General features: G+C 54.1%; 1 protein-coding gene and 1 long non-coding RNA gene across 6 annotated transcripts in view; one reads left to right on the top strand and one right to left on the bottom strand.

Annotated features, from left to right (window-relative positions):
- The window catches only part of CARS1 (cysteinyl-tRNA synthetase 1), a 56,173-nt gene that overhangs the window by 1,629 nt on the left and 30,126 nt on the right, over positions 1-24,418 (bottom strand). For 4 of the 5 annotated variants that reach the window (XM_012456151.2, XM_012456152.2, XM_012456154.2 and 1 more), the window contains 13 exons: positions 20,723-20,863; positions 20,439-20,527; positions 19,006-19,127; positions 13,487-13,599; positions 12,734-12,862; positions 12,221-12,350; positions 12,012-12,115; positions 11,452-11,549; positions 11,017-11,206; positions 10,338-10,406; positions 7,454-7,535; positions 3,910-3,990; positions 2,287-2,354 (listed from right to left, as the gene is read on the bottom strand). In XM_012456151.2, coding sequence (XP_012311574.2) covers positions 2,287-2,354; positions 3,910-3,990; positions 7,454-7,535; positions 10,338-10,406; positions 11,017-11,206; positions 11,452-11,549; positions 12,012-12,115; positions 12,221-12,350; positions 12,734-12,862; positions 13,487-13,599; positions 19,006-19,127; positions 20,439-20,527; positions 20,723-20,863 — 1,416 coding nt within the window. The other variant, XM_012456153.2, reaches the window with a different exon arrangement.
- LOC105719881 (uncharacterized) lies at positions 7-3,593 on the top strand. The gene is made up of 3 exons (XR_001108058.2): positions 7-358; positions 1,056-2,024; positions 2,318-3,593. It is a non-coding gene; the product is annotated as an uncharacterized LOC105719881 (long non-coding RNA).

Genomic DNA, 24,418 nt, shown 5'->3' with positions numbered 1-24,418 from the left:
CACAGAGCAGGGTGAGACGGGGCTGCCTGAGGCTGCCAGGGCTCCCGGAGTGGGAGGTCCAGCAAAACCAGCCCCTTTCCTAGGGCCTGGCCTGGAGGACTGAACAATGACCGGACCACGCCACTGTGGGGAGACAAGGCCGTGAGCTGGGCAGCACACCGACCTTCGTCCATTCCCATGGGGATCCTCAGCGGCACCCCTGGGTGCCCAGCCCTGCTCTAGGTGCAAAGGTATGCAGCAGGCAGACAAACAGGACCAATGCTGAAAGACCCAGGCACAACTAAGTGAAGAAATGGACCAGCACGGTGAGCCTGGCCCAAGACGAGAGCCTCCGTCACGTGATGCCCAGGACAGCACTGTAAGGTTACCCTGAGCGGGTCTCGGGGTGCCTGGGAAGCAGCAAGGGCCCCAGGGCAGGATGGGAAGAGGGGGCAGAGGCCAGCCTTGGGGGCTAGGTGAGGAGACCAGAGTTCACCCCAACCAGCAGGCAGCATCCGGGCAGGGATAAGGGTGGCCTGATGCTGCAGGGAAGGGCCTGCTCGTGGAGCCAGCAGGCTGGGTGCGGGTGAGGGGAGCCCCTCGGCTGCTCTGGGAAGTTCTGGCCTGAGCCACTGCACGAACAGACGTGCCCTCCACTGACAGGGAGGAGGAGTGAGTTTGGGGAGTTGAAACCACATTTCCTTTGGACAGCCTAGGCTTCAGATGCTTCCTGGCTCAGTCGAGCTATCAGGGAGGCAGCTGGGCACAATGGTTTTGGGCCACCAGATACATGACAGATGGTGGAGAAGCCGCAGGGCCAGATGAGGTCTCCTGGGGAGGCTCCACACAGAGCTGGGGAAAAGAAACCAGGAAGGCACAAAGGTCTCAGACACTCGGGATGGGGCTGAGCCAACAGGATCAAGAGCTCTTTCGAGGTAGATGGAGGGCGAGCAGGGCCGGCTGAGGGAAGGAGCTGAGATGGGGAAGGGGCTAGGGTAGGGAAGAAGGAGCTGTCCGCTGAGCTTGGAGGAACCAGAGAGGCGGTGCTTAGCATTTCTGCTTCTTCCCTTTTAAAGTCAGGACGTGTTTACGTGCTGCTGGGAAGGGTGTAGGAGAGGCGGACCCCTCCCCCATGGTGCCTCAGGCCTGGGCTGCCTTCTCGAAGCTGGCTGGTGAGATGAGAGTCCCTTGGTTGGGAAACAGGAGCTACTAGAAGTCACAAGGCACAGCCAAGGTGGACAGTGGCAAGGCCAGCGGGAAGGCCGCCCTGCAGGGTGCGCCTCTAGTCTGCCTCCTGCTTCTGAGCACTCTGCCGTGGAGTGCAGCACGCCAGGGCATCTGCACAGCCGGCACCAGGCCACGTCACAGGACAGCACAGCAGGCCAGACCCAAGGCTAGGTGAGTGACTGTGATGGAATGGGGAGGGGCCCTGATGGGGCGGTCACAGCAGCCAACCTCACAGGGCAAGCCCAGCTCCTCCCAACCTGCCAACCAGGATGGACCTGCAGACCATTCACCACAGTCTGGAGCTTTCCCCGGAGTTCCAGTTTGTTATTTCTCCCAGGCACTGCAAACTCCAGCCACCCACACTTGCATGTGGCGTCAGCTCTCCCCTCGCGCCTTGCGCCTCGTGGTGGTGCCAGTCCAGGGCTGGGCATAGATGCCTTCCCAAACCCGCACATCCCATCTGTCAATCACCCACCCTGTCGATTCTACTTCCTCAGTTCCTGCCAGAGCCTCCCTCTTGAGAGCTGTGGCATCCAAACTCGCCCTCCACGGTGGTCCCCTGCTTTCAGCCTCTTGGGCCCACCTGCTGGAGGCAACAGCCCCCTAGGCCCACCTCCAATGGAGTGCATGCGCTGTGCCCAGGGGGCCCCATACGCTGTGCCCAGAGGTTCTGACACCGCGCTTTTGTTCTTGTTCTTCTCTCCTATTGGGCACCGAGCAACCTGCACCATCCCTGATCTCAGGAGTGTTGTGGGGTGCAGGTGGGGAGTACGCTGGGAACAGGAGGTGGACACGCATCAGTGACACGCACCACCCAGGTGAGGGCAAGCTGAGACTGGGACCCTAACATGTCAGCTTCACAGTTTGCTAACAGGGACTCGTTTGCACTTAAGCTGAGGGAATGATCTTTTTAAAAGAGGTCCTTCATTAGAAGATACTAGTTAATTTTTCTAACATTTATAAATACTGGGATTTTAATGCAAGTGTAAATCAATGCTTAAAAAGTAAACTATGTAATAACCCTAATGTTTTTCACATTTTCAACAAACACCAAGCTGAAGTCATCTGCCTCTCACTCACCCGTCTCTTTTCTTCTCTCTCTTTTAACAAGGTGTTTCTGTCTACCAGCTTCACCACCGTGGGCAGTCCTGAAAAGAGAGCGGTCTGTGAGAAGAGGCTGCGCTCTGCTCTGTGGGCCGTCTCTGCTGCCGGGCCAGCCCTGCCCTGCCCAGACCACGCGGTGCTGCCTGGTCAGAGCGAGTGCCCACTGGCGAAAAACAAACAAAAACCCCCGTAACAGCAGTGAAGCACAGCACAGAACATTGTGTGTGTGTGTGTGTGTGTGCGCGGGCGCGTGTAGTGGCGTGGTCTTGGCTCACTGCAACCTTTGCCTATTGGGTTCAAGCAATTCTCGTGCCTCAGCTTCCTGAGTAGCTGGGACTACAGGCACGCATAACCACACCTGCTAATGTTTTAGTGGAGACGGGGTTTCACCACGTTGCCTAGGCTGGTCTCGAACTCCTGAGCTCAGGCAATCCACCCACCTCGTGGTAGGGTAACAGGTGTGAAGCACCACACCTGGCGAGAAGATTTTGTAATTGGAAGGTAGGAAGGTCTTGCCCAGCCGGGAGTCAGAAAGTAAGAAATGTCATCTGAGATGCAAAATGACCAGGGGCAGAGATGGGTAGTGGGGAGGGGGATAAAGAGGGGATGGTTAATGGGTCCAAACAGGTGGACACAGGACTAGGATCCAGTCTGGGTGGCACAACAGGGCCACCATAATTAAGAATAATTTAGTGTAAATTTCAAAATAACCAGACGAGTGGAATTGGAGGGTGCGTAACAAATGCTAACTGCTTGAGGTGACAGCATCTCAATTACCTAGATCTGATCATTATATATCATATGCCTGTATCAAAATATCACACGTAGGCCATAAATACGTACAACTACTATGCATCCATAAAAACTGAAAGCAAGTCCGGGAGTGGGGGCTCATGCCACTTTAGGAGGCTATAGTGGGCGGCTCACTTGAGGTCAGAAGATTGAGACCAGCCTGGCCAACACGGTAAAACCCCATCTCCACTACAACTACAAAAATCAGCCAGGCGTGGCGGCACACATCTGCAGTCCCAGCTACTTGGGAGGCTGAGGCAGGAGAATCACTTGAACCCAAGAGGCAGAGGTTGCACGGAGCCGAGATCGCGCCACTGCACTCCAGCCTGGGTGACAAAGTGAGACTCCGTCTTGAAAAATAAAATACATACTCAATAAATAAATTTAAAAAAATGAAAGTAAAACACAAAAACATTAATTTTCTGTGGAACAAACAAACGTCCACAAAGTGGGAGGATAAGCATGAAATTTGTTGACGGTCTACAGGACACAGGCACGTTTCCTTAGCTGAGAGCATCAGAGGTGGCAGCGGCCGCAGCAACAGGGGCAATGGGCAGGCAGGCCCTGAGGGGAGATGACGCCCCCGCACGAGGTGGTGGGATGGAGTGGGAAGGAGCTATGGGTGCGCCCCGGCCCCTGCCAGGCTGCCAGCGTGGGAATGGTGCCGGGCGACCCACGGGGCTGCCACTTTGGGATTCTGCATCCACAGTCATGATGCATGAATCCTGGCCCAGCCCCGGGAGATCTCCCTGTGACACCTTTCCAAACTCTTGGTAACTTCATAGCAAACAGCAAGGGCTCACCCACCTTCGTGGTCTTCAAACCGCACCCCAAGCTCAGGCAGGATGTCGTCCCGCAGGGCATCGCTCAGCTGCAGAACCTCAGGAACTGCAGGGAGAGCAAAGCAGTTCCATCAGGAAAGGAGGCCCACAGACCGCGTGCCTCCTCCAGTGCCTGCGAGGGAGGGGCCGGCAGCAGGATCGGCTGCACAAGCCCAGAGACCAGTGTCCCCCAAGGTGCTGTTCTGGGGGAGCAGGGCAGAGCCGGGAAGAAGCATAGCACAGGCTGCTGGAAGCAGACAGTGGGGGTGAGAGGGTCAAGCCAGGCCTGGGGGTCCCTCCAGGTGCTAACACTCTTCACCTGAGGCAAACTCTCTCTGTTGGTGCCAGAGTCAGCTTTCTTAAGGAAGGACCGTTCAGACTCAAGTCCCTAAGGACTCGGTTCCCAAATGCACACAGGATTGGGATGGGGGTCCTGATTAGGACCCAGGAGAGCTGTGTCCCAGAACCACTTAGAAGCTCCAGCTCTGTGAGAATCAGGCCTCCAGGGCTGAAGCGCACGCAGCTGGAAAGGTGGTGGGGGCAGGCTGGAGGTTGCTTCCCAAGACTGTGCTCCCCTCTGCCTCTGACTGGGGACCCTGCCCAGCTGGGAGGGTGAAGGGAGGCATGTCACATGGGGGAGACAGCTTCGCTTGGAAACCCACACGTCTGTGGCTGACTTCAGAGCGCAGCACTGCAGATCTGCCCTGCATCCTGGGGGGCTCCTCACGCAGGCTCCCGGAGGGCCCCTCTGTGCCTCTGCTCTGCCCGTCTCCAGCCCACGCACCACGACCAGGTGGGGAACAGGCCATAAGGAGTTTTGGGTGTTACGAGGTAACTGGGATGCCGCCCTATCTCAGAGAGACTCCAGAGCACCAGCTGGTGCACAGCATCTCCTAGACTACAGCGACAGGACGGGTGCTTGGGCTCTCCAAGTAACAACGTTCTGCTCCGAAGTCTGGCCTTGGGTTTGCTGGAATCACCGCCCTTTAGCTTTCTGCTAGGTGTGCACGTGCCCTGCGCCCAGCCCGCTGGGACCCCTGCCATCCCGCCCTGTCCTCCTGCCTGCCCTGCCTTTGAGCAGCACTGACCACGTGCATGCTGCCATTCTCATCTGTCCTTTTCCTGCTGTGTCCCATGACGGAGACCACTACAGCTCCTGCTGGGTACCCAACACCTTCATTCACTGCTGGATAAAATATTCACATACCCGGCAGGGCGCGGTGGCTCACGCCTGTAATCCCAGCACTTTGGGAGGCAGAGGCAGGCGGGTCACTAGGTCAGGAGATCGAGACCATCCTGGCCAACATGGTGAAACCCCGTCTCTACTAAAAATTCAAATATTAGCTGGGTGTGGTGGCACATGCCTGTAATCCCAACTACTTGGGAGGCTGAGGCAGCAGAAATGCTTGAACCAGGGAGTCGGAGGTTGCAGTGAGCCGAGATGGTGCCGCTGCACTTCAGCCTGGCAACAAAGTGAGACTGTCTCAAACACAAACAAACAAAAAAACAAAAATACGTATCTGGGAACTTCAAGGCCCCGTCCACTAGCACAGCCATCCCGGGCAGCTTCCTGAGTTTCAACCTCCCCAGGCAGGGACCTCGATGGCCTTTTATATTTGTCCAAGGTATCATTCCTGGAAATGAGCCCTCCTCAGCCACCCGAGGAGGGACTGACTGGGGCATGAGCGGAGGTAGGTGTCTGCCCTTCAGCCTTTGAAAGCCGCCCCTGGGCAGCACCCTCATTAGAAGGACGGCAAGCCAGCACCTGTGGTCACTGTCACGGGTGTCCTGGGAGGCCACAAGGCCAGCACCCCAGCCCACCCGCATCAGAGCAGGCACCAAGAAGCCTCCCGGGCCACACTGCCTGGGGGAAAGGGCCACATGCCCACCCCTCAGGCTCACACTGTCCTCTGGGTGTGGATTTTGAGGAGCTGAGGTAGAAGCCTCGGAGCCACTACAGCACCCAGCAAAGGAAAATGTAGTCCCTGAGGTGGGGGCAGGGGGTCCACACACAAGGACACCTGCGCCAGCTGCTCAGCTCGGCCTTCAACGTCCCCCAGACAGGCAAGTGAAATGCCCAGGCGGCCTCCAGGAATGGTCTTCCCAAGCCCGTGACCCCAGCGACGTTGCTAAGTCAGTGCTGCCGAGACTGCTGGAGAGCCCTGCACGGTCCTGAACGGGCTGGTCCCGGCTGGGTTCAGTTTGGTTCAAGCACTTTGAAACGCTGAGGGGTGCCAGGTGTTGGAGAGAGGTGACGGTGCTTAACCGATCAGATCAAGTGCGCCCACCGCTGCCAGTCAGGGGCTCGGTCAGGCCCAGGCCCCTCTCCACAGAGCACGCGTGGCAGCCCGGCCAGCCTCTCCTCTCACCCAGTGTCCCGCACTCGCCCTCCTGCCTCCTGCTCCGCTGTCTGAAACAGGCCCAGATTCGGCTCCTCTGCCTCTCAGTCCCTCCACCCACCCAGGTCTCCTGATGCTTCGAGGTGCAGCTTCTCCTAGAGGCTTGGCTGAGTCTCCGTCCACGCTATCTTCAGCATACCCTGCCTGGATGCTGCCCCGCTGTGACCCGCCACAATGGGCTCTGCACAGATGGGGGCCAGGTGGATCCCAGGTCCGACTTCCCACCAAACAGAGGCCCCTGGAGAGGGAACACAGTGCAGCAGGTGACGGGGTAGCACTGGAGGTCAGTGTGACCAGCCGGGGCTCTGCCTTCCTCTTCTGGAGCATCATGGGGGTAAATGGGGCCATGTGCAGAACGCAGTGGGCAGGGCCCAGCACACCCTAAATCCTCAGTGTGTGTTCCCAGCTGTGCTGTTACTCACCAATTCACAACCACTCAGAGTGAGAAGCAAAGGCCTGCCTGGCGCTTGCTGCTGTGTTTAACACTTCTTAAAAACTGGCCCTCAAAATGAATGCTCAGATCCAGCACTTTCTATGTCTTAAACCACACACTTCTCAGAAATGTCAAAAGATGAAGGAATGGCTGCTTACGGGCAGTGAGGGGCCCCTGGGTGAACCCCAAGTTTAAGCATTCGTCTGCCATGCCTGAGCAGAAAAAGAAACCCTGGAAGCTCCAGCTCGGCTCCACTCTGCAGCAGGAACGAGCCACACGTCAGCGCGCCCAGCCTACCAGGTCACCAGGAGCAGAGCTAAGCCCCAGTGTGAGCCAGAGGGCAGGTGGCGGCTGGGCTGGTCAGAGGGTCCTCCATTCTGCCTTGCTCAGAGGAGAGGCAAATCAGCCCTGGCCCATCACATCACATCCTTGGTTCCCAGCCCCCAGCCCCCAGCCAGCTGCTCTCACTGAGGAGTCTGCCCTGCAGGCACGTGTGTAGCTGCGGTGACTGGGGTGTGTGTGCTGATGCATCTGGGGGGTCCAGGCCGGGATGCTGTTCCAACACCCCGTGGTGCACAGGGCGGCCTTCACAGAGGATGACCCGGCCCCAACACCACAGTGCCTCGGGGAGACGCCCGAGTCCAGGGAGCCCAGTCAGGGCAGTGGCTCCCACACTCTTTGCAGCAACTGGTCCTCACCTTTTTGCTCTCGGGCAATCTTCCGCACTCCTTCTCGGAAGTCCGATAACACCTGAAGGTAGGGCATAACTGTGGACTCGAGCTGTGGAAGCAACAGTTTTGGTTCGCTGAGAGTCACTCACCCCCTATATTCATAAGTGAACAATTGCTCAGCGGCCACACCACAAGGCAGGGACTGGCATGGGCAGTGCTGCTGTGCACACTACAGCTGTGACAGCATCCTGGAGCCGGGATGCTCTTGTGCCCAACATGAGGTCCCTGCTAGGCGTGCAAGTCACACAGACTCTCAGGCCAGAGAGCACGAAGTGAGCTTCCTTTCTATCAGCAGGTGGGCCCTGCAGCCGCTCTGCCCAGGTGCTGAAGTGCCCTGCTTTTCTCAGGTCTGACATACCGCTGTTAAACAGCTTGTCTTTCTGGTTTCGGATGGGCCATCTCTGGGAGGGACTGTTTCCTAAGGGGCCCAAGGATATCATTCCCCAGGCTGGGGCCCTACCTGTTCTGAAGCTGGCGGCTCACAGGCTATGCTTTTGTCTGATCTGTGGTCACACATACACTTGTTTAAGATGAACGATCTCCACTAGGTACCTACTATCTACGCGCACGTTAGCAGCTACACTGAGATTTACTACCCACAGCAGCACTGGGAGGCAGCCACAGAACAGAAAAACCTTTATACTACATTTCCCTTTTTTTAAAAGGACAGAAAAGTTTTAAGGCTTTTGAGCAAGGTTGCTCCCTGCCCCTTAGCTGATTCAGCAGCTCAATAACCAAAATAAAAACATTAGCAAGTGCTGGCCAGGTGCGTGGCTCACGCCTGTAATCCCAGCACTTGGGGAGGCCGACGCGGGTGGATCGATCACAAGATCAGGAGTTCGAGACCAGTCTGGCCAACACAGTGCAACTCTGTCTCTACTAAAATACAAAAAAAAAAAAACTTAGCCAGACATGGTGGTGCATGCCTGTAGTCCCAGCTACTCGGGAGGTTGAGAAAGGAGGATTGCTTGAACCCAGGAGGTGGAGGTTGCAGTGAGCAGAGATCAAGCCACTGCACTCCAGCCTGGGCGACAGAGTGAGACTCTGTCTCAAAAACAAAAACAAACAAAAAAATAGCACGTGTAAAAGTCAGGCAGGCTAACAAGCCCTCGAGTCTAAGCCAAGCTCCTGAGACCCAATCTTGCATCTCAACTTTGGACTTCTTGGGGGTTTTAGATCTGTATCTCCACCCACCACAGAGCCAGCCCAGACAAGCCTCGGGGAAGGGCAGAAAAGGAGACATTCACCCCACTGCCAGCCTCAGCCCCAGCCCCAGGGGCACTGACTGGAGGGAGACTCTCAGGACGGCTGCAGGGGTCTGTCTCCAGGACGCCTGGGGCTGCAACCCCCACTTGAGCATGCTAGCAGGTGGCTGTGTGGCGACACTGAAGTGGTGCAGGATGTAGGAGCTGCCTCACCTGCTAAGACAATTTGGATCTGGAACTTAAGCCACGAATGTCAAATGGCCATGATGTATGGGCACAGGACATTTTGCCAGCAGGCTCACTATTCACTGCGGCTGCTTCTTCCCAACCAGCCGACTGCAAAGGCCAAATGAGGCTGCTTGGGGAATGCATGTCCACAGCACGCTGAAGGCAACCCCCCGACAACTGCAGCAGCCGTTAAGATGAAAAACACTGCAGTACAAAGGCAGGCTCACTTTAACCCAAGAGATGTGTTTTTTGTTTTTAAAGAAAATAAGTATCTTAGTATCATTTGCACAAAAGAACAAAGAAGCTATGTGGGTTTTCTTAAAAGCACCAAAGGACATTCATATCAGAAGTCTCAAAAATAGCACAGCAACAGGTAGCCAGTGCTAAGGCTGGCAAAAGGCACAGGCGCGTGGGCTGGGCACTCTGGCGGGACTCCTTACAACGCGGACTGTTTTCTCTTTGCAAGTCGGTTCCTGGGGGAGCATCTATAAGCTCCATCTGCATGGGGCTCCTCACACCACTTGTCATTAGGAAACAGGATTTTAAAAAGGTTTCGCATTTTTACTTTGTACTAAGCTCCTGTTTTAATTAAAATTACAGCTGTTATATTTAAATGTTTAGATATGCATTCTAATCAAATAGTTAAAGAGCATTGCTGACCTGGGAGGGGTGGAAGTCTGTCTTTAAGAAGCCTGACTGTGGGCATGTCAGAGGGGACAGAGGTTCCACAGCAGAGGGACATGACTGACCATGTGTGTCTGCTCATAGGCCAACTGCAAATGGAATCCAGCAATGGACAGCCAGAGTTTCTGGACGGATTTTCTCGCCGCACAGACCCACTAGACAGGGGGCTCTACACGATGCCCACCCCCTGACCTGTGGGCCACAGCTCTGAGGCAGGGGGTTCTGGCTCAGGCCATGTGGACCGACCTGGGCTCAGGGTCGGGGCTGGGCCTGGTAGGGCATCTGCCCAGTCCCATGGAGACTGAAGCAGATGGTGGCTATCTCCCCATCAGTGTACACTCTGCACTGTTTGTGAACTCCGCAGCCCTTTGATGAAGTGTTTACTGAGTACAGGTCACTTTATGTGACAAAGTCATGCGGGAGTTCATGATGCCGCAGCACAATGCGAATAAGCAGCGGCCTATCTAGCTGGGGTCTAAGACTGAGCTCATGTGATGGCACCATGGCAAAGTGCCCCAAACCAACAGTCATAACCGAGGCAGACCCTCCACACCGGGAGGGCAGCGAACCACGCTTAGCACTCAGAGCCAGATCTGCCATTCGGCCCAAGGCTCTGTCTGGAAGGGTCTGGTGTGGGTGGGTAGACAGAGGAGGGGCAGTTCCAGAGGGACGTGGAGGAAGGAGTGAGTGAGGAGGGAGCAGGTGCAGAAGGCAGGGCCGTGCGCGCTACTCACATTGAGGCTGGTTCCAGGCCCTCCGACTGGGAATCCCAGGGAGCTCTCCTCTTCTATGGCCCCAAAGATCTAGGAAAAGAAACAGGTGGGACTGAAGCTGCGCAAGATGAAGGAGGCATGGGGCGAGCAGCCACGAGCTGTGCTCCTCGTTCACGGGAGGGGGAGCCCCAAGACCCGGAAAGAGACGGAAGCAGCAGCTCCAGGAGCCCCAGAAACCTGAGCCTGGGGGTCCCCTCACTGCACCAGGACGGCCCCTACTCAGAGCTGCAGGCTCCAACTCTGTTTCAGCCAGAAGCCACTGGAGCCCGACTACAAGGAAGGAGGAGGGGGGCTGTGAGTCCAGGCGCTGCTGGCCTGTCAAGGTGCACTGCAGGGAAGGGCCCTGTACAGGACGTGTTCAGAGAGGAGGGCTCGTCCCTGGTTTTGCTTTTCACACTCCAAGATGGGAGTAGAGGGAAACTGAGGCAAAAGACAAACAAGCTCTGAGTAAGTGACAACTATATGGGTATTACTTCTTTCTGTTTGCTTTTGAGACAGGGTCTTCCCTCTACTGCCCATGGTGGAGTGCCATAGTGCAGCAATCATGCCCCACTATGTCCTGGGCTCAAGCGATACCCTCACCTGGCGTGAGCCACCGTGCTCGGCTTATGGAGACATGCCTGCCTGGGGCCTGGCTTACCTTCAGCATATGGGTGAGGTACAGGGCGATGTTCTCCAGCAGAGCCCGGCTGGGCCTCCTCTTCACGGCTTTCCGGGCTGCCATATAGAGGTTGCACTGACTGACCAAGGCCCGCATCTCTTCCATGACAGTGCGGGTGTCAACGTTGTCACAGAGGGCTTTGTGAATTTCGGTCTTCTTGTCATAAAAGCTGAGCAACAAAGAGGAAGGAATGAGAAGTCATCCCTGATGACGTATCACAGAAACTCCCCATGCACTTCAACACCAGGGCAGATCCCATTGGCGGAGCCACCTATCCCGAATGAGCACCGCATGATGTACGACTAGTGTCCCCCGCCCTTCCTCGGCAGTCCAGGACACGTGGTGGCCACGATGCATGGCTAGGCACAGAACACGGGCGTGCTCAAAAACCCCAAAGAAAAGGCACCACCTTACTTCTTATTCAGTTCTGCTTCTTCTTCTCCCCACTTTTCAAACTGACCAGTGGCGTCAACGGGAGCTCGAAGGATGTCTTTCACATTTAGGAAAAACTCCTGAAGTTGGAAAAATCAGTTTAACAGCACGTCGGCAACCTTTCCATCCTGAAATATCCGATCAACTGTTCTACTGCTGTGATTCTACTTTTGGTAAAAATCGGAAAGGCCGGAATGCACTGGCATTATGCAAGTGGTCAGAAACAAAGGGAGAGGGATTTCTTTGACAGAAACACGTTCCTGCTTTAGCTTTCGAGATGCTCATTTTGGGGAAAGTACAAGTCAGAAGGACGTGCACTGCAGTGACTGGGAGGACGAGGCCTCCGTCCGCTCTGCTGAGCCGTCGGGCATTTCAGGGGTGGCCTCGAGTCTGTCTTCCCCACTAGCGTCGAGGCGCTTTCACCCGTGTGCTGGCCTCCATCACAGGACCGGGAGGCTGCTGCACCCATCACCGCTCCACATGGTGCCCGCCGCGCAGGGGAGGCCGCTCCACCGACCTCCAGGAAGGGGCTGGGGACTCACGTTCAAGAACTTCTCATACTGAAGCGCTGACTCCATGGTATTGCTGGAGTAGTCCAGGGTGTCCTTCCAGGAGTGCATGAGGAAGGCCAGCCGCAACTGCCGTGCTGTGGGGGGACACAAGACAGCGATGCCCTTATTCTCCCGAGGGCTACAGCCATCACGCATCTATGAGAAGGAGGGCGGGGTCTGCGGGAGAAGCCAGTGTATACCTGAATGATTTTTCAAGGCATCTTTAATGGTGATGAAGTTTTTTAGTGACTTGGACATTTTGCAGCCTGCGATGGTCAGGTGGCCTGTGTGCAGGAAGTACCTGACCCAGCAGTCGTTTTCAAAGTAGGCCTGTGTGGAAAGAGACGAAGGATGTCACGGTCGAGCGTCACTGGGGCCTCCCGCCACCTGCACCTCTGCTGCCTTGCTGCTGCTGTCCACTGGCAGGGGCCGCATTTTCGAGCTGGCGCAAGCGGGGCTTAGAAGGACAGCCCAGGTTAATAAGCCAGCGGGTAACACAACTGGTTCAAATCCAGGCCATTCTGTTGCCGAAGGCCAGGCTGTCAATGTGGGAAACTAGACTAAATGATCAGGTTCAGTTTCCACCCACAAGCCCTGATGAACGTGTCAGTTCTAGTGAGAGAGGCCGTCCTGAGGCCCGGGCTGACTTTTCCTCCACTGCAGTGAGAACAGCGTGCTCTTGCATCTGAGAAGGGGACCCTGTCTTCGCCTACCTCCGACTGTGCCAGCTCGTTGTCATGGTGAGGGAACCGGAGGTCGAACCCACCTCCATGAATGTCCATCGAAGCCCCTAGGAGTGTGCCTGCCATGGCCGAGCATTCGATATGCCAGCCCGGACGACCCTGGAGAAAGCCGAACACACAGTGACTGACCAGCCCAGCCGCTGTCCGGGCCTTTATCGCTCCAAAGTGATGGCCTTAAACCCTCTGAACTTTATTGGAACAAGTATTAATTCCCACACAAGAAAAGACTAAGGGTAGCCTTCTTTGGTGAAGTTCATAAACCAGTCCCATGTGGGCTGAGGCTTAGGTGGAGTTTGCGAATTACATCCAGACCTCTGAGCCCTTGACAGCTGCAGATGGTCACGCCCCTTCCTGGGGTACCCTGAAGTTAAGACTGCTGTCACCGGGAATATCAGGAAACATCCTACACCCTGGGGCCTGGAATACTCAACTCAGAGTCATAGAACACAAGAACCAAGCAGCCTGCATGGTTGTCTAATCTGATCATGTCTTCACTTACAGACCAGAAAACAGAAAGAAGAGAGAAGTGACTTGTCCAGAGACTCAGGGAATCTCCATGATGTCCAGGTCCCTGGGGCCAGGCAGTCTGTGCTGCAGCAGCACCAGGCTCTGGCCCCGTGACAACATCCTTCACACACAGAGCAGCCTCGGCTGGGGGCCTGAGAGCGTGGCTGGTGCCAGTGCCCCTGCCCAAGCCCAACACCTTCTAGGACACTCGCTCACCTTTCCCCAAGGGCACGGCCAGGATGGTTCTCCGGGCTTAGAGGCCTTCCACAGGGCAAAGTCGTTGGGAGAGCGCTTCTCACTCAGGCGGTCTGCAGAGATACTCAGGTCTCCTGCAAACGTGAGGGAAGCCGGGCAGGGTCACTCAGCAGCACCCACAGACCCATGCATCTCACTTCAAGGCCATCCTGGGTGCCTAATGGCCAGTCCTTCTGACTAACTTCTGTTTATTAACTTGGCTCAAGCACTTCTTCAAGTTTCCTATGTATGACCAGATTCTGGTCTTGTCCCAGTGTCCAGATTTACAAAACTGTTCATAAGCCCCAAATTCACCGGCTTACACACCAGTGTCCAAGCAGACCTGGCTGACCTGAAGCCACAGCTGGGGTCTCCGTAAGACATTCGCCTTCCTGCTGCCTTCTCACAGCATTAGCCCACCAGTGTCTAGGACGAGTAAGAGCACTCACAAGAAGGTGACATAGGGGTGCGGCCCACTGGGACATGGCTCAGGGATGCTGCCTGGTTCATGCAGGTGGGACCAGTATGTCAAGGGCCGCACAACTATTGGTTTATGGGTTCCAGGGGACACCAGGACGCAGCTAAGCTGCTGTGTACTCCTCCAGGGAAGTGTGGTGGTGAAGGGGACATTTGCTGTTCCTGTGTGTCTGTAAGGGGAAAAAGGGTGAAGGAAGCTAAAGAATAGTCCAGTAAGGGCATGAGCAAAGGGGAACACTGCTCTCGGCACAAGTTCTATTTCCTGGAGAAAGCCAATGATCAGTTGGTCAATAAAGACAAGACCATCAATGCCTTGCTGAGGGATGAGAAATAACCACTTGGTGAATTCCATGCATCGACCTGGTGACAGGCAGCCACCTGACACTCAAGGTACAAGATGGTCTGAGTCCCCAGAACAGGAATGCATCATCACTGCAGATTTCTCTAAATGATACATGCAGGACCGACGGAAAGATCAGCTGCTGTGAATATAGAAACCTGTGAGTCAGTCCAAAGGTCACACAGAGAATCCCCTTTGTTCGATGAATGGGCAGAGCAGAGGCCTTCTGGGCGCAAGGTTGCCAGGACCCATGCCAGGTCTTGCCCAGCTGCTGCAGCCTTTCCTGGTCCCTGGTCCCTGGTCTAAGGGTTGCCCTAGGTGCTGTCACCCCCTTGTGGAGGAAGAACAGACTCCATCTAGGGTCCTAACTCAGGCGACCTTTAAGAGGTTGCACTGAGATCTTTCCAGGCAGCAGACCTAAGCTGCCCTGAGAAACAGAGTCAACAAGAAAAGCATTGACATATATTGAGATGGAGTCTCACTCTGTCACCCAGGCTGGAGTGCAATGGCGTGGTCTCAGCTCACTGCAACCTCCGCCTCCTCGGTTCAAGCAAGTCTCCTGCCTCAGCCTTCCTAGTAGCCGGGACTACAGGTGCGTGCCACCACACCTGGCTAATTTTTGCATTTTTAGTAGAAACGGGATTTCACTATGTTAGCCAGGCTGGTCTTGAACTCCTGACCTCATGATCCACCCGCCTCGGCCTCCCAAAGTGCTGGGATTATAGGTGTGAGCCACCGTGCTCAGCGTAGTATCACATTTTTTTTAAAACACCAACTTCGTGATCACAAAATATGTACTAAATGTAGAGGCAGGAGAATCGCTTGAACCCCGGAGGCAGAGGTTGCGGTGAGCCAAGATCACGCCACTACACTCCAGCCTGGGAAGCAAGTGTGAAACTTCGTCTCAAAAAAAAAAAGGAAAAAGAACCGATAGCAAAATTCGTCATAAAGCAGTGAGTTCATGTGCTCCAGCTGCTTCCAGAACATTTCTTCGCCACGTGACCTCGAGGGCACTGCTGCACTCACCAGTCCCTTGGGCCCTCCCAGTCCCACCTTTCCCACGAGCTGCCGGTTTCCTCCTGACATCTAAGCGTCAAACGCAGTGCGAGTTGTTCACGGTTTCCTCTAAGGACTTTAAGAAACGCTCTACTATATCCACAGTTACATTCAGTTTTTTGTCTTGTTATTCAAACAGACATATATACACATAGGATCTTGCTCTGTCACCCAGGCTGGAGTGCAATGGTGCGATCATAGCACACTGCAGCCTCGACCTCCCTGGCTCAAGTAATCCTCTCACCTCAGTCTCCTGAGTACCTGGGACTACAGGTGCACGCTACCACACTCAGCTAATTTTTAAAATTTGTGTAGAGATGGGGTCTCACTATGTGGCCCACGCTGGTCTCGAATTCCCGGTCTCAAGCGATCCTCCTGCTTCGGCCTCCCAAAGTGCTGAATTATAGGCACAAGCTTTGGTGCCCCAGCCCTAACATATTTTTGAATCTTCTATTTTTATTAACCAAACTTGTTAAGGGTTTTTCTACGTTATTTTTTATGAAGAACCAGCTTTTGGCTTTTACAATTATTTCTGTTTCTTTCATCTCTGATTTAGGTTTTATTTCCTCCCTATTTCTTTCCACTGCTTGTTCTTTTCCTGGCTTTTGACCGACTGCTTAGCTCACTTCTTTTTTTTTTTTTTTGAGATGAAGTTTCACTGTGTTGCCCGGGCTGGAGTGCAGTGGTGCAATCTCAGTTCACTGTAACCTCTGCCTCCCGGGTTCAAGAGATTCTTCTGCCTCAGTCCCCCGAGTAGCTGAGACTAAAGGCACATGCCACCACGCCCGGCTAATTTTTGTATTTTTAGTAAAGACGGGATTTCACCATGTTGGCCAGGCTGGTCTGGAACTCCTGACCTCGTGATCCACCCACCTTGGCCTCCCAAAGTGCTGGGATTACAGGCGTGAACTACCGAGCCCAGCGACTCACTTATTTTCAATCTTTTAGTAACTACATTTAAAAACATCAGTTTCCTCTAATCAGTGCTTGAGGGCATTCTCCAGATTTGGTGGGTGGCACCTTTGCTACTGTTTGGCTTAAACACTCCTGACTTCCCTCTGTGGGTTTTCTTTCCTAGGAATTATCCAGAAGCATGACTTCAACTCCCCCGGCAGGTTTGTACACTTTAGATGTCCTGTCAGTGTTGGTATCTTTTTTATTTAAAAAGAAAACTGTTTTAATTTTTTTGAGACGCAGTCTTGCTCTGTTGCCCAGGCTGGAGTGCCACTGCAAATCAGGGTTCACTGCAGCCTCGACCCCTTGGGCTCAAGTGATCCTCCTGCCTCGGCCTCCTAAAGTGCTGGGATTACAGGTGTGAGTCACCATGTTCGGCCAAGTGTTGTCATCTAACTCAATTGCTCCGTGGTCAGAGAACGAGGTCTCCTTGTAAATGGTTCTTTGGGATTTATGGAGATCTCTTTCTGTGGCCTGGCGTATGGTTCTGTGTTTCTGGAAGTAAAGGATGTTCTTTAATTCCTGAGTGCAAAGTTCCCAGCTCTTAAACCAAGCCTGTTAATTGTATTTCAAACATTTCATATCCTTATTATTCTCTGCCTGCTTGATCTGTCAGCTCCTGGGAAGTGTGTGAAATGAGGGGATGTCCACTCCAGTCCTAGGGTTCTAGAGTTGGTATTTTCCAGTCTGCTAGGACCAGTTACCTTGAAATATTTTAAAATCTCAGTAAATAGTTATTGCTGAAATGGTTGTTAGCAGTCCTTATAATTCAGAGAAGATCAAAGACTTTAACTTCATTTTGAAAAAAACCAAATTACCATTCCTGAGTGGGTAATGACAGGATTACAACTAAAATGTAAACAACATTAATGATGACCATAAAAAATCACCAAATTGCTAAATGTCATAATTTAGAGTTGATATAAAAACTGATGGCCGGGCGTGGTGGCTCGCACCTGTGGTCCCAGCACTTTGGGAGGCTGAGGCAGGAGAATTGCTTGGGCCCGAGATGTGGCGGTTGCAGTAAGCCAAGATTATGCTCTGTCTCGAAAGAAGAAAAAAAAATTGATGTTTACTGGAGGCTTCTGGGCCACAGAGGCCCAGGCTGGGTCTTCTCAGGGCTGAGGCGCTTTATCATCACAAATCTGCCCCTGAACTCCCACAAACCTGGAGCCTGCAGTGCCATGGGTGTGATATTTATGCTGTTAACCTGGCTTAGTCTATCTTTTTTCAGTCTGTGTTGTCTTGTTTTATTTTATTTTACTATTATTATTATTTTCTGAGACAGAGTCTCGTTCTGTTGCCCAGGCAGGAGTGCAGTAGCGCAATCTTGGCTCACTGTAACCTCTGCCTCCTAGGTTCAAGTGATTCTCATGCCTCAGCCTCCTGAGTAGCTGGGATTACAAGTGTGTGCCACCACACCCGGCTGATTTTTGTATTTTTAGTAGAGACGGGGTTTCACCATGTTGGTCAGCCTGGTCTCGAACTCTCAACCTCAGGTGATCCACCCACCTCGGCCTCCCAAAGTGCTGGGATTACAGGCGTGAGTCACCGCACCTGGCCTGTCTTGTTTTATTTTAGGTTCTAACATTTCTTTAGAATACAGACCTAAAATTACTAAATCAAAAAGTATGAACAGTTTTACAGCCAAACTGTCTTCCAGAAACACTAGGGCAGGTCGTGGGGCACAGAATGTGCCCTGGCACAATGGGGACCCCACTCCGCAGGGAGGCTTCCAACCCTGGCTCTTCTGGATGTGTCCCCAGACTCACTTAAAGAATAAACATGAAGAAAACACCAATGAAAGGGTTCCAAATATAATTCTGCCTGGTCTAGAGGAAGCCTGTTACGTGTTTGAAGCATTTAGATCCAGATGGGCACGGAGGCTGCTGTCAAATATGCGCCACTCAGCACACACCCCAGCACTCCAGTCTACCGTAAACCTCACGTGCTCAGTCAGCAAACACCAGCCCTGCGAATCCAGGCCCCACGGCCACTGTGTTTCTCAAGACAGCACTGTGTTTACTGTCTTTTGTTGCTTAAAAAATAACACACCACAAAAAAATGAAATCCTGTCTTTTACAGCAATGTGGATGGAATTGGAAGACATTCTGTCAAGCGAAATAAGCCAGGCAGAAAAAGACAAGTATCGCACACCTCCCTCTTACGTGGGAGCTAAAAAATGGTGGACCTCAAGAAGGCAGAGAGTAGCACAGCGGCCACCAGAGAAGGGCCAGACGGTCAGGGGCGGGAGTGAAGAGAGGCTGGTTTCTAGGCATGAACACACAGACAGAACGAGTAAGTTCCTGCGTTCAGTAGCACAGTAGGGCGACTACAGCTACCAAAGAACTTTGTTGTGTATTTCAAAATAGCTAGAAGACACGGAACATTCCCAATGCAAAGATAAACGTCTAAGGTGATGAGCACCCTAATTACCCAGATCGTTACACACTGTGTGCATGTATTAAAACATCATGTGTACAGCATAAACTGCACAATGATCATGTATCAGTAAGATCATGTAGACATTTCACGGTCTTATGTAGAAAACTCCTGAAATTCCCAAGAGTCTGAGGGGCGGGCTTACAGCATGCGCCGCGGCCTTGCGGGGTGAACACCACCCAGGCTGTGCCAGGATGGGGATCCCACAGCGCTCTCAGGCCTGCCTCCTCACCTTCCCCTTCCTGAAGCGCTTTCTGATCTCCAACGGCCTCGGGCACCAGCTTCCCATAGGAATGCCTCTCGCTAGAAGCAAACTTCACTGTATCAAAGTAGACAGACCCACTGGAGACATAGCTGGAAAACAAAAAAGGAATTGAGTAGGGGGAATCTAACAGACCCAAAAGCATTTCAGCAGGATGCCAGCAGCAAAATAAAGCAGGGCTATAAAACTGTGAAATCTGTGGCCTCTTTACTCTCTGTGGTGGACACTGAAAACCGCATCAGCTAGTTTGGACTGAGTGGGACACAAGGGCCCATCCCACCGCCCTGGGCAGCTCACCCCTCTGCCTGGCATCCTGTGGCCATGCAGCTCCCACCCTGCCTTGCTCCAGGGCTGCTGCAGTCCTCATCCTTGTGTGGCATGCCTCACCTGTCCCTGAACGGCCACACTCTACCCCAGCAGCTTAGCCCAACTGAGGCTCTTGGCTTCCAAGAAGCACTCCAGATGACTCCAGTCTGGAATGACCTGTCCTCTCTGAGCTTAGGCTTGCCCGTGCCTCTCAGTTTGGCACATGCTCTTACGCTGCCCCACAGTGGTTTGTGTTCAGTGGGGAGAGAAGCAGCGTTACTACTCCTGGCACTGCCACAACCTCTCGTTTCTCTTTCATCCAGCCTGCGTGGCTCCTGCCTGACTCACCTTCCCCAACCAGGTGGGGAGGGAAGCAACCTGAGGCTGGACACAGGGACCCCTGATGGGCCCTGCAGAGTGAGTCTCCGGGAGCAGGGCACGGCACAGTGCTGAATGCGACAGACAGATAACCAGGTTCCTGTCTGCATTCCCATTTGTTGGCCATTTCTGAAAATGCTTACTTTGGAGATTGAGACAATACAGGCCAGGGAAGTGTGTGATAGACTCACCAACAAAAAGTCACTAAAATCATAGCCAAGCAATAGACGCTGATGAAACGCACCCTCCCTCGGGCTAGGACACCAGGACTGGCACTCTTGACATGGTCATGCCACAGCGCTGATGTCTGTGAAGACCCAGCCACATGCACACTCACCACCATGCAGCTCTGCGGCCCCGTGACCGATGGTCTGAGCATCCAAACCTCCCAGCAGACTTTGGGTTAGGCTCTCACCATGGCCCCCAGGGCAGGGCGGACCCATGCTCCTCAGGGCGAGGCCCTGAGTGGCAGGAGGAAGTCTGCTGGGACTTCTGGCTAGGTGGCCCCGGAACACCTGCTCCCCTGCTTCTTGGGGCAACCCCAGAACACCAACTCCCTGCTTCCCAAACTCAGACTCAGAGCTGGGAGCACCTCCCCGTGCAACGCTCTGCAGCCCTGGGGGGCCCCTGTGCTCTGCAGCCCTGGGGGGGGCCCTGTGCTCTGCAGCCCTAGTGGGGGCCCCTGTGCTCTGCAGCCCTTGGGGGGCCCCTGTGCTTACCCATAACCATTGTCCACAATCTTCTGGACAAAGTTCACGATTTCTGGCACATACTCACTAACCCGGGTTAAGACATCTGGAGGGAGAACCTGTGGGAGACAAGAGAAAACCACGTGCTCCATGAAAACGTCACCAATTCATAAAACCAAAGCCCATTTTATGTCCCTCAGCTCGAATTCAATGTTGACTTGGCCACTTAACTGAGCAGGCTTTACCAAAACAGGAATTTAGAAATCAGGACCCTCAGCACAAGACAGCCAGCACAAGACAGTTGTGACACTCACGTTCAGAGCTTCCATGTCCCTGTGGAACTCCCCTTCCCAGAACTTGGGCAGTTCGGAGAAGATGGAATTGTCAGTCACATCACTGCCAAGTGTAGAATCCAGCCAGTCGGAGAGCAAATCCTTGGCCTCTTCGAGCAACACCTGAAGAGAAAGAAACAGAACTCCAGGAGTGGGCCACATACCTCACATGAGCACATCTCGTGCAGCTGGAGTGAGCCAGTCAGAGCCCTGAATTCAAAGGTGCTGGCCTTGACCTGTGACGCGTCACCATCTCCCAGGGAGACAGTGATGCTTACACAACTGGCTCAGCTGGGACAAATACAAGGCTCCACAAACGAGCGGGTCTCACATGAACTCAGAGGAGCAGAGCCGAGGGGACCGAGGGTGCAGAGGCACAAAGAGGTGGAGGGCCAGGGTGGGCCTGGGAAGCGCATGCAGCCTACCTGGGCCCTGCAGGGAAGGGTCATGGGCAGAGACTGGGCAGGAGCGCACAGCGAGTCACCTACAGCACGACCACTCAGTGCGTTCAAAAGATTCACGATGGAGACAGCCAGAGGTTAGAAGAGACGGGCAGGGCACTGGTCCTGGATGTCTCAAAGGACCCATCTCCCTGATGCCATTGACTGCAGATGCCACCCCCACTTCCCACACCATGGAATGGGAGGAAAAACCAATCCCAGCACAACGTGGCATCTGTGTGACCCAGGTCCTGAGCACATGCACTCTAGGTATGAGACATGTCCCGACTGCACTCGTGTCGGAGGGAGAAATGTCTGCCCTCCACCTACCTGGGAGGAACCTAGAGCTGTCAACACCCTGACCTGGACCTAGCACAGGGCGTGGCACCAAGCAGCTGGTCTGTGGCCTCCCATGGGAATGCGACGCAAAGAACCAAGGGTGGAGAGAAAAAGTGTAGGAAAATGGCCTGGCAGACAGCGAGGACACAGGGTGGATGGAGAAGCCACAACACAGACACAGAAGGGGCACAGGGCCCACGTGGCCAGGAGACAGCAAGGACACAGGGTGGACGGAGAAGCCACAACACAGACACAGAAGGGGCACAGGGCCCAAGTGGCCAGGAGACAGCAAGGACACTGGGTGGACGGAGAAGCCACAACACAGACACAGAAGGGGCACAGGGCCCACGTGGCCAGGAGACAGCAAGGACACTGGGTGGATGGAGAAGCCACAACACAGACACAGAAGGGGCACAGGGCCCACGTGGCCAGGAGACAGCAAGGACACAGGGTGGACGGAGAAGCCACAACACAGACACAGAAGGGGCACAGGGCCCAAGTGGCCAGGAGACAGCAAGGACACTGGGTGGACGGAGAAGCCACAACACAGACACAGAAGGGGCACAGGGCCCACGTGGCCAGGAGACAGCAAGGACACTGGGTGGATGGAGAAGCCACAACACAGACACAGAAGGGGCACAGGGCCCACGTGGCCAGGAGACAGCAAGGACACAGGGTGGACGGAGAAGCCACAACACAGACACAGAAGGGGCACAGGGCCCACGTGGCCAGGAGACAGCAAGGACACTGGGTGGATGGAGAAGCCACAACACAGACACAGAAGGGGCACAGGGCCCACGTGGCCAGGAGACAGCAAGGACACAGGGTGGACGGAGAAGCCACAACACAGACACAGAAGGGGCACAGGGCCCAAGTGGCCAGGAGACAGCAAGGACACTGGGTGGACGGAGAAGCCACAACACAGACACAGAAGGGGCACAGGGCCCACGTGGCCAGGAGACAGCAAGGACACTGGGTGGATGGAGAAGCCACAACACAGACACAGAAGGGGCACAGGGCCCACGTGGCCAGGAGACAGCAAGGACACAGGGTGGACGGAGAAGCCACAACACAGACACAGAAGGGGCACAGGGCCCACGTGGCCAGGAGACAGCAAGGACACTGGGTGGATGGAGAAGCCACAACACAGACACAGAAGGGGCACAGGGCCCACGTGGCCAGGAGACAGCAAGGACACAGGGTGTACGGAGAAGCCACAGCACAGACACAGAAGGGGCACAGGGCCCACATGGCCATGAGACAGCAAGGACACAGGGTGGACGGAGAAGCCACAGCACAGACACAGAAGGGGCACAGGGCCCATATGGCCAGGAGACAGCAAGGACACAGGGTGGACGGAGAAGCCACAGCACAGACACAGAAGGGGCACAGGGCCCACGTGGCCAGGTTCTTGATGTAGGTTCCCTGCCTACAGCTTCTGAATCAAACAGATGTGTTAACATACTGCAGGCTTGCAAGTGGCCAGGCACAGCTGCAGGAATGGACACACCCTCGCTATCACAGCGGGGCACTCAGGGGGTAGACAGGCACCAAAGGCAGGGCATGTGCTCTCGGGAGCAAAGGCTGCCAAGCCCGGAAAGCAAACGGTGGGCCCACCCTAAGTATAGGGAAACATGTGCATCCCGGCCCTCAGGATCACCAAGGTCATGACCCAGCAAGAACTGACATCCTAATCAAGGTCACCAAATGCCAAAGAACATGAGCAACTGTGAATGGGAATCCGCAGAAACGACAGATGGCCACTTCAGATGCAAGAGTTACAGATACATAGTAGAATCCACATGCTTAAAGAAAGAAAGATGGGCTGGGCACGGTGGCTCAAGCCTGTAATCCCAGCACTCTGGGAGGCGGAAGCAGGCGGATCACCTGAGGTCGGGAGTTCGAGACCAGCCTGACCAACATGGAGAAACCCCGTCTTTACTAAAAATACAAAATTAGCAGGGCATGGCAGCACATGCCTGTAATCCCAGCTACTCTCGAGGCTGAGGCAGGAGAATCGCTTGAACCCAGGAGGCGGAGGTTGCAGTGAGTTGAGATCGCACCATTGCACTCCAGCCTGGGCAACAAGAGCAAAACTCTGTCTCAAACAAACAAAAAATTATAAATACATAAATAAATACAGACTCACAGATGATAAGCATTAGCAAGCAATAAGAGGCCAGCAAAATGGCCCAGGCACATCTGAAAACAGAAGCAAATGGAATCTTCAGAGATGAACTCTATTAACAGGCAAAACAGTCTTACCTATCCTGCTGAGTGACTGTGTTCCACTCGCTACCTGAAGGGAGGACTTGTGACTAGGAAGACAGAACTCAAGAAGCCATCCAAAATGAAAGACAGACAAGAAGGAAAATACGAAAGACAGGTGAGGAGACACAGAGAAGGATGAGATGAAATGTTGAGACTCACATCTAACTGGCATCCCAGGGGAGAGGAGAGAGGGAGAGAGTAGAGGTGATACTTGAAGACACATCTGAGAATTTCTCAAAACCCATCCCACAGTCCAGACCCAGGAAGCACACAAAATATCCAATGGGATGAGTAAAAACAAATCTCTTACACTGTCTTAGTGAAAGAGCAGAAAACTGAAAATAGAATATTTTTTTTTTTTTTTGAGATGGAGTTTCGCTCGTTACCCAGGCTGGAGTGCAATGGCGCGATCTCGGCTCACTGCAACCTCCGCCTCCTGGGTTCAGGCAATTCTTCTGCCTCAGCCTCCCGAGTAGCTGGGATTACAGGCACGCGCCACCGTGCCCAGCTAATTTTTTGTATTTTTAGTAGAGACGGGGTTTCACCATGTTGACCAGGATGGTCTCGATCTCTTGACCTCGTGATCCACCCGCCTCGGCCTCCCAAAGTGCTGGGATTACAGGCGTGA

Source organism: Aotus nancymaae, unplaced genomic scaffold, assembly GCF_030222135.1.
Source record: "Aotus nancymaae isolate 86718 unplaced genomic scaffold, 86718_ANA_hifiasm-v0.15.2.pri h1tg000106l, whole genome shotgun sequence".
Taxonomy (NCBI): Eukaryota; Metazoa; Chordata; class Mammalia; order Primates; family Aotidae; genus Aotus; species Aotus nancymaae.
This window is presented reverse-complemented; position numbering and strand designations above follow the sequence as displayed.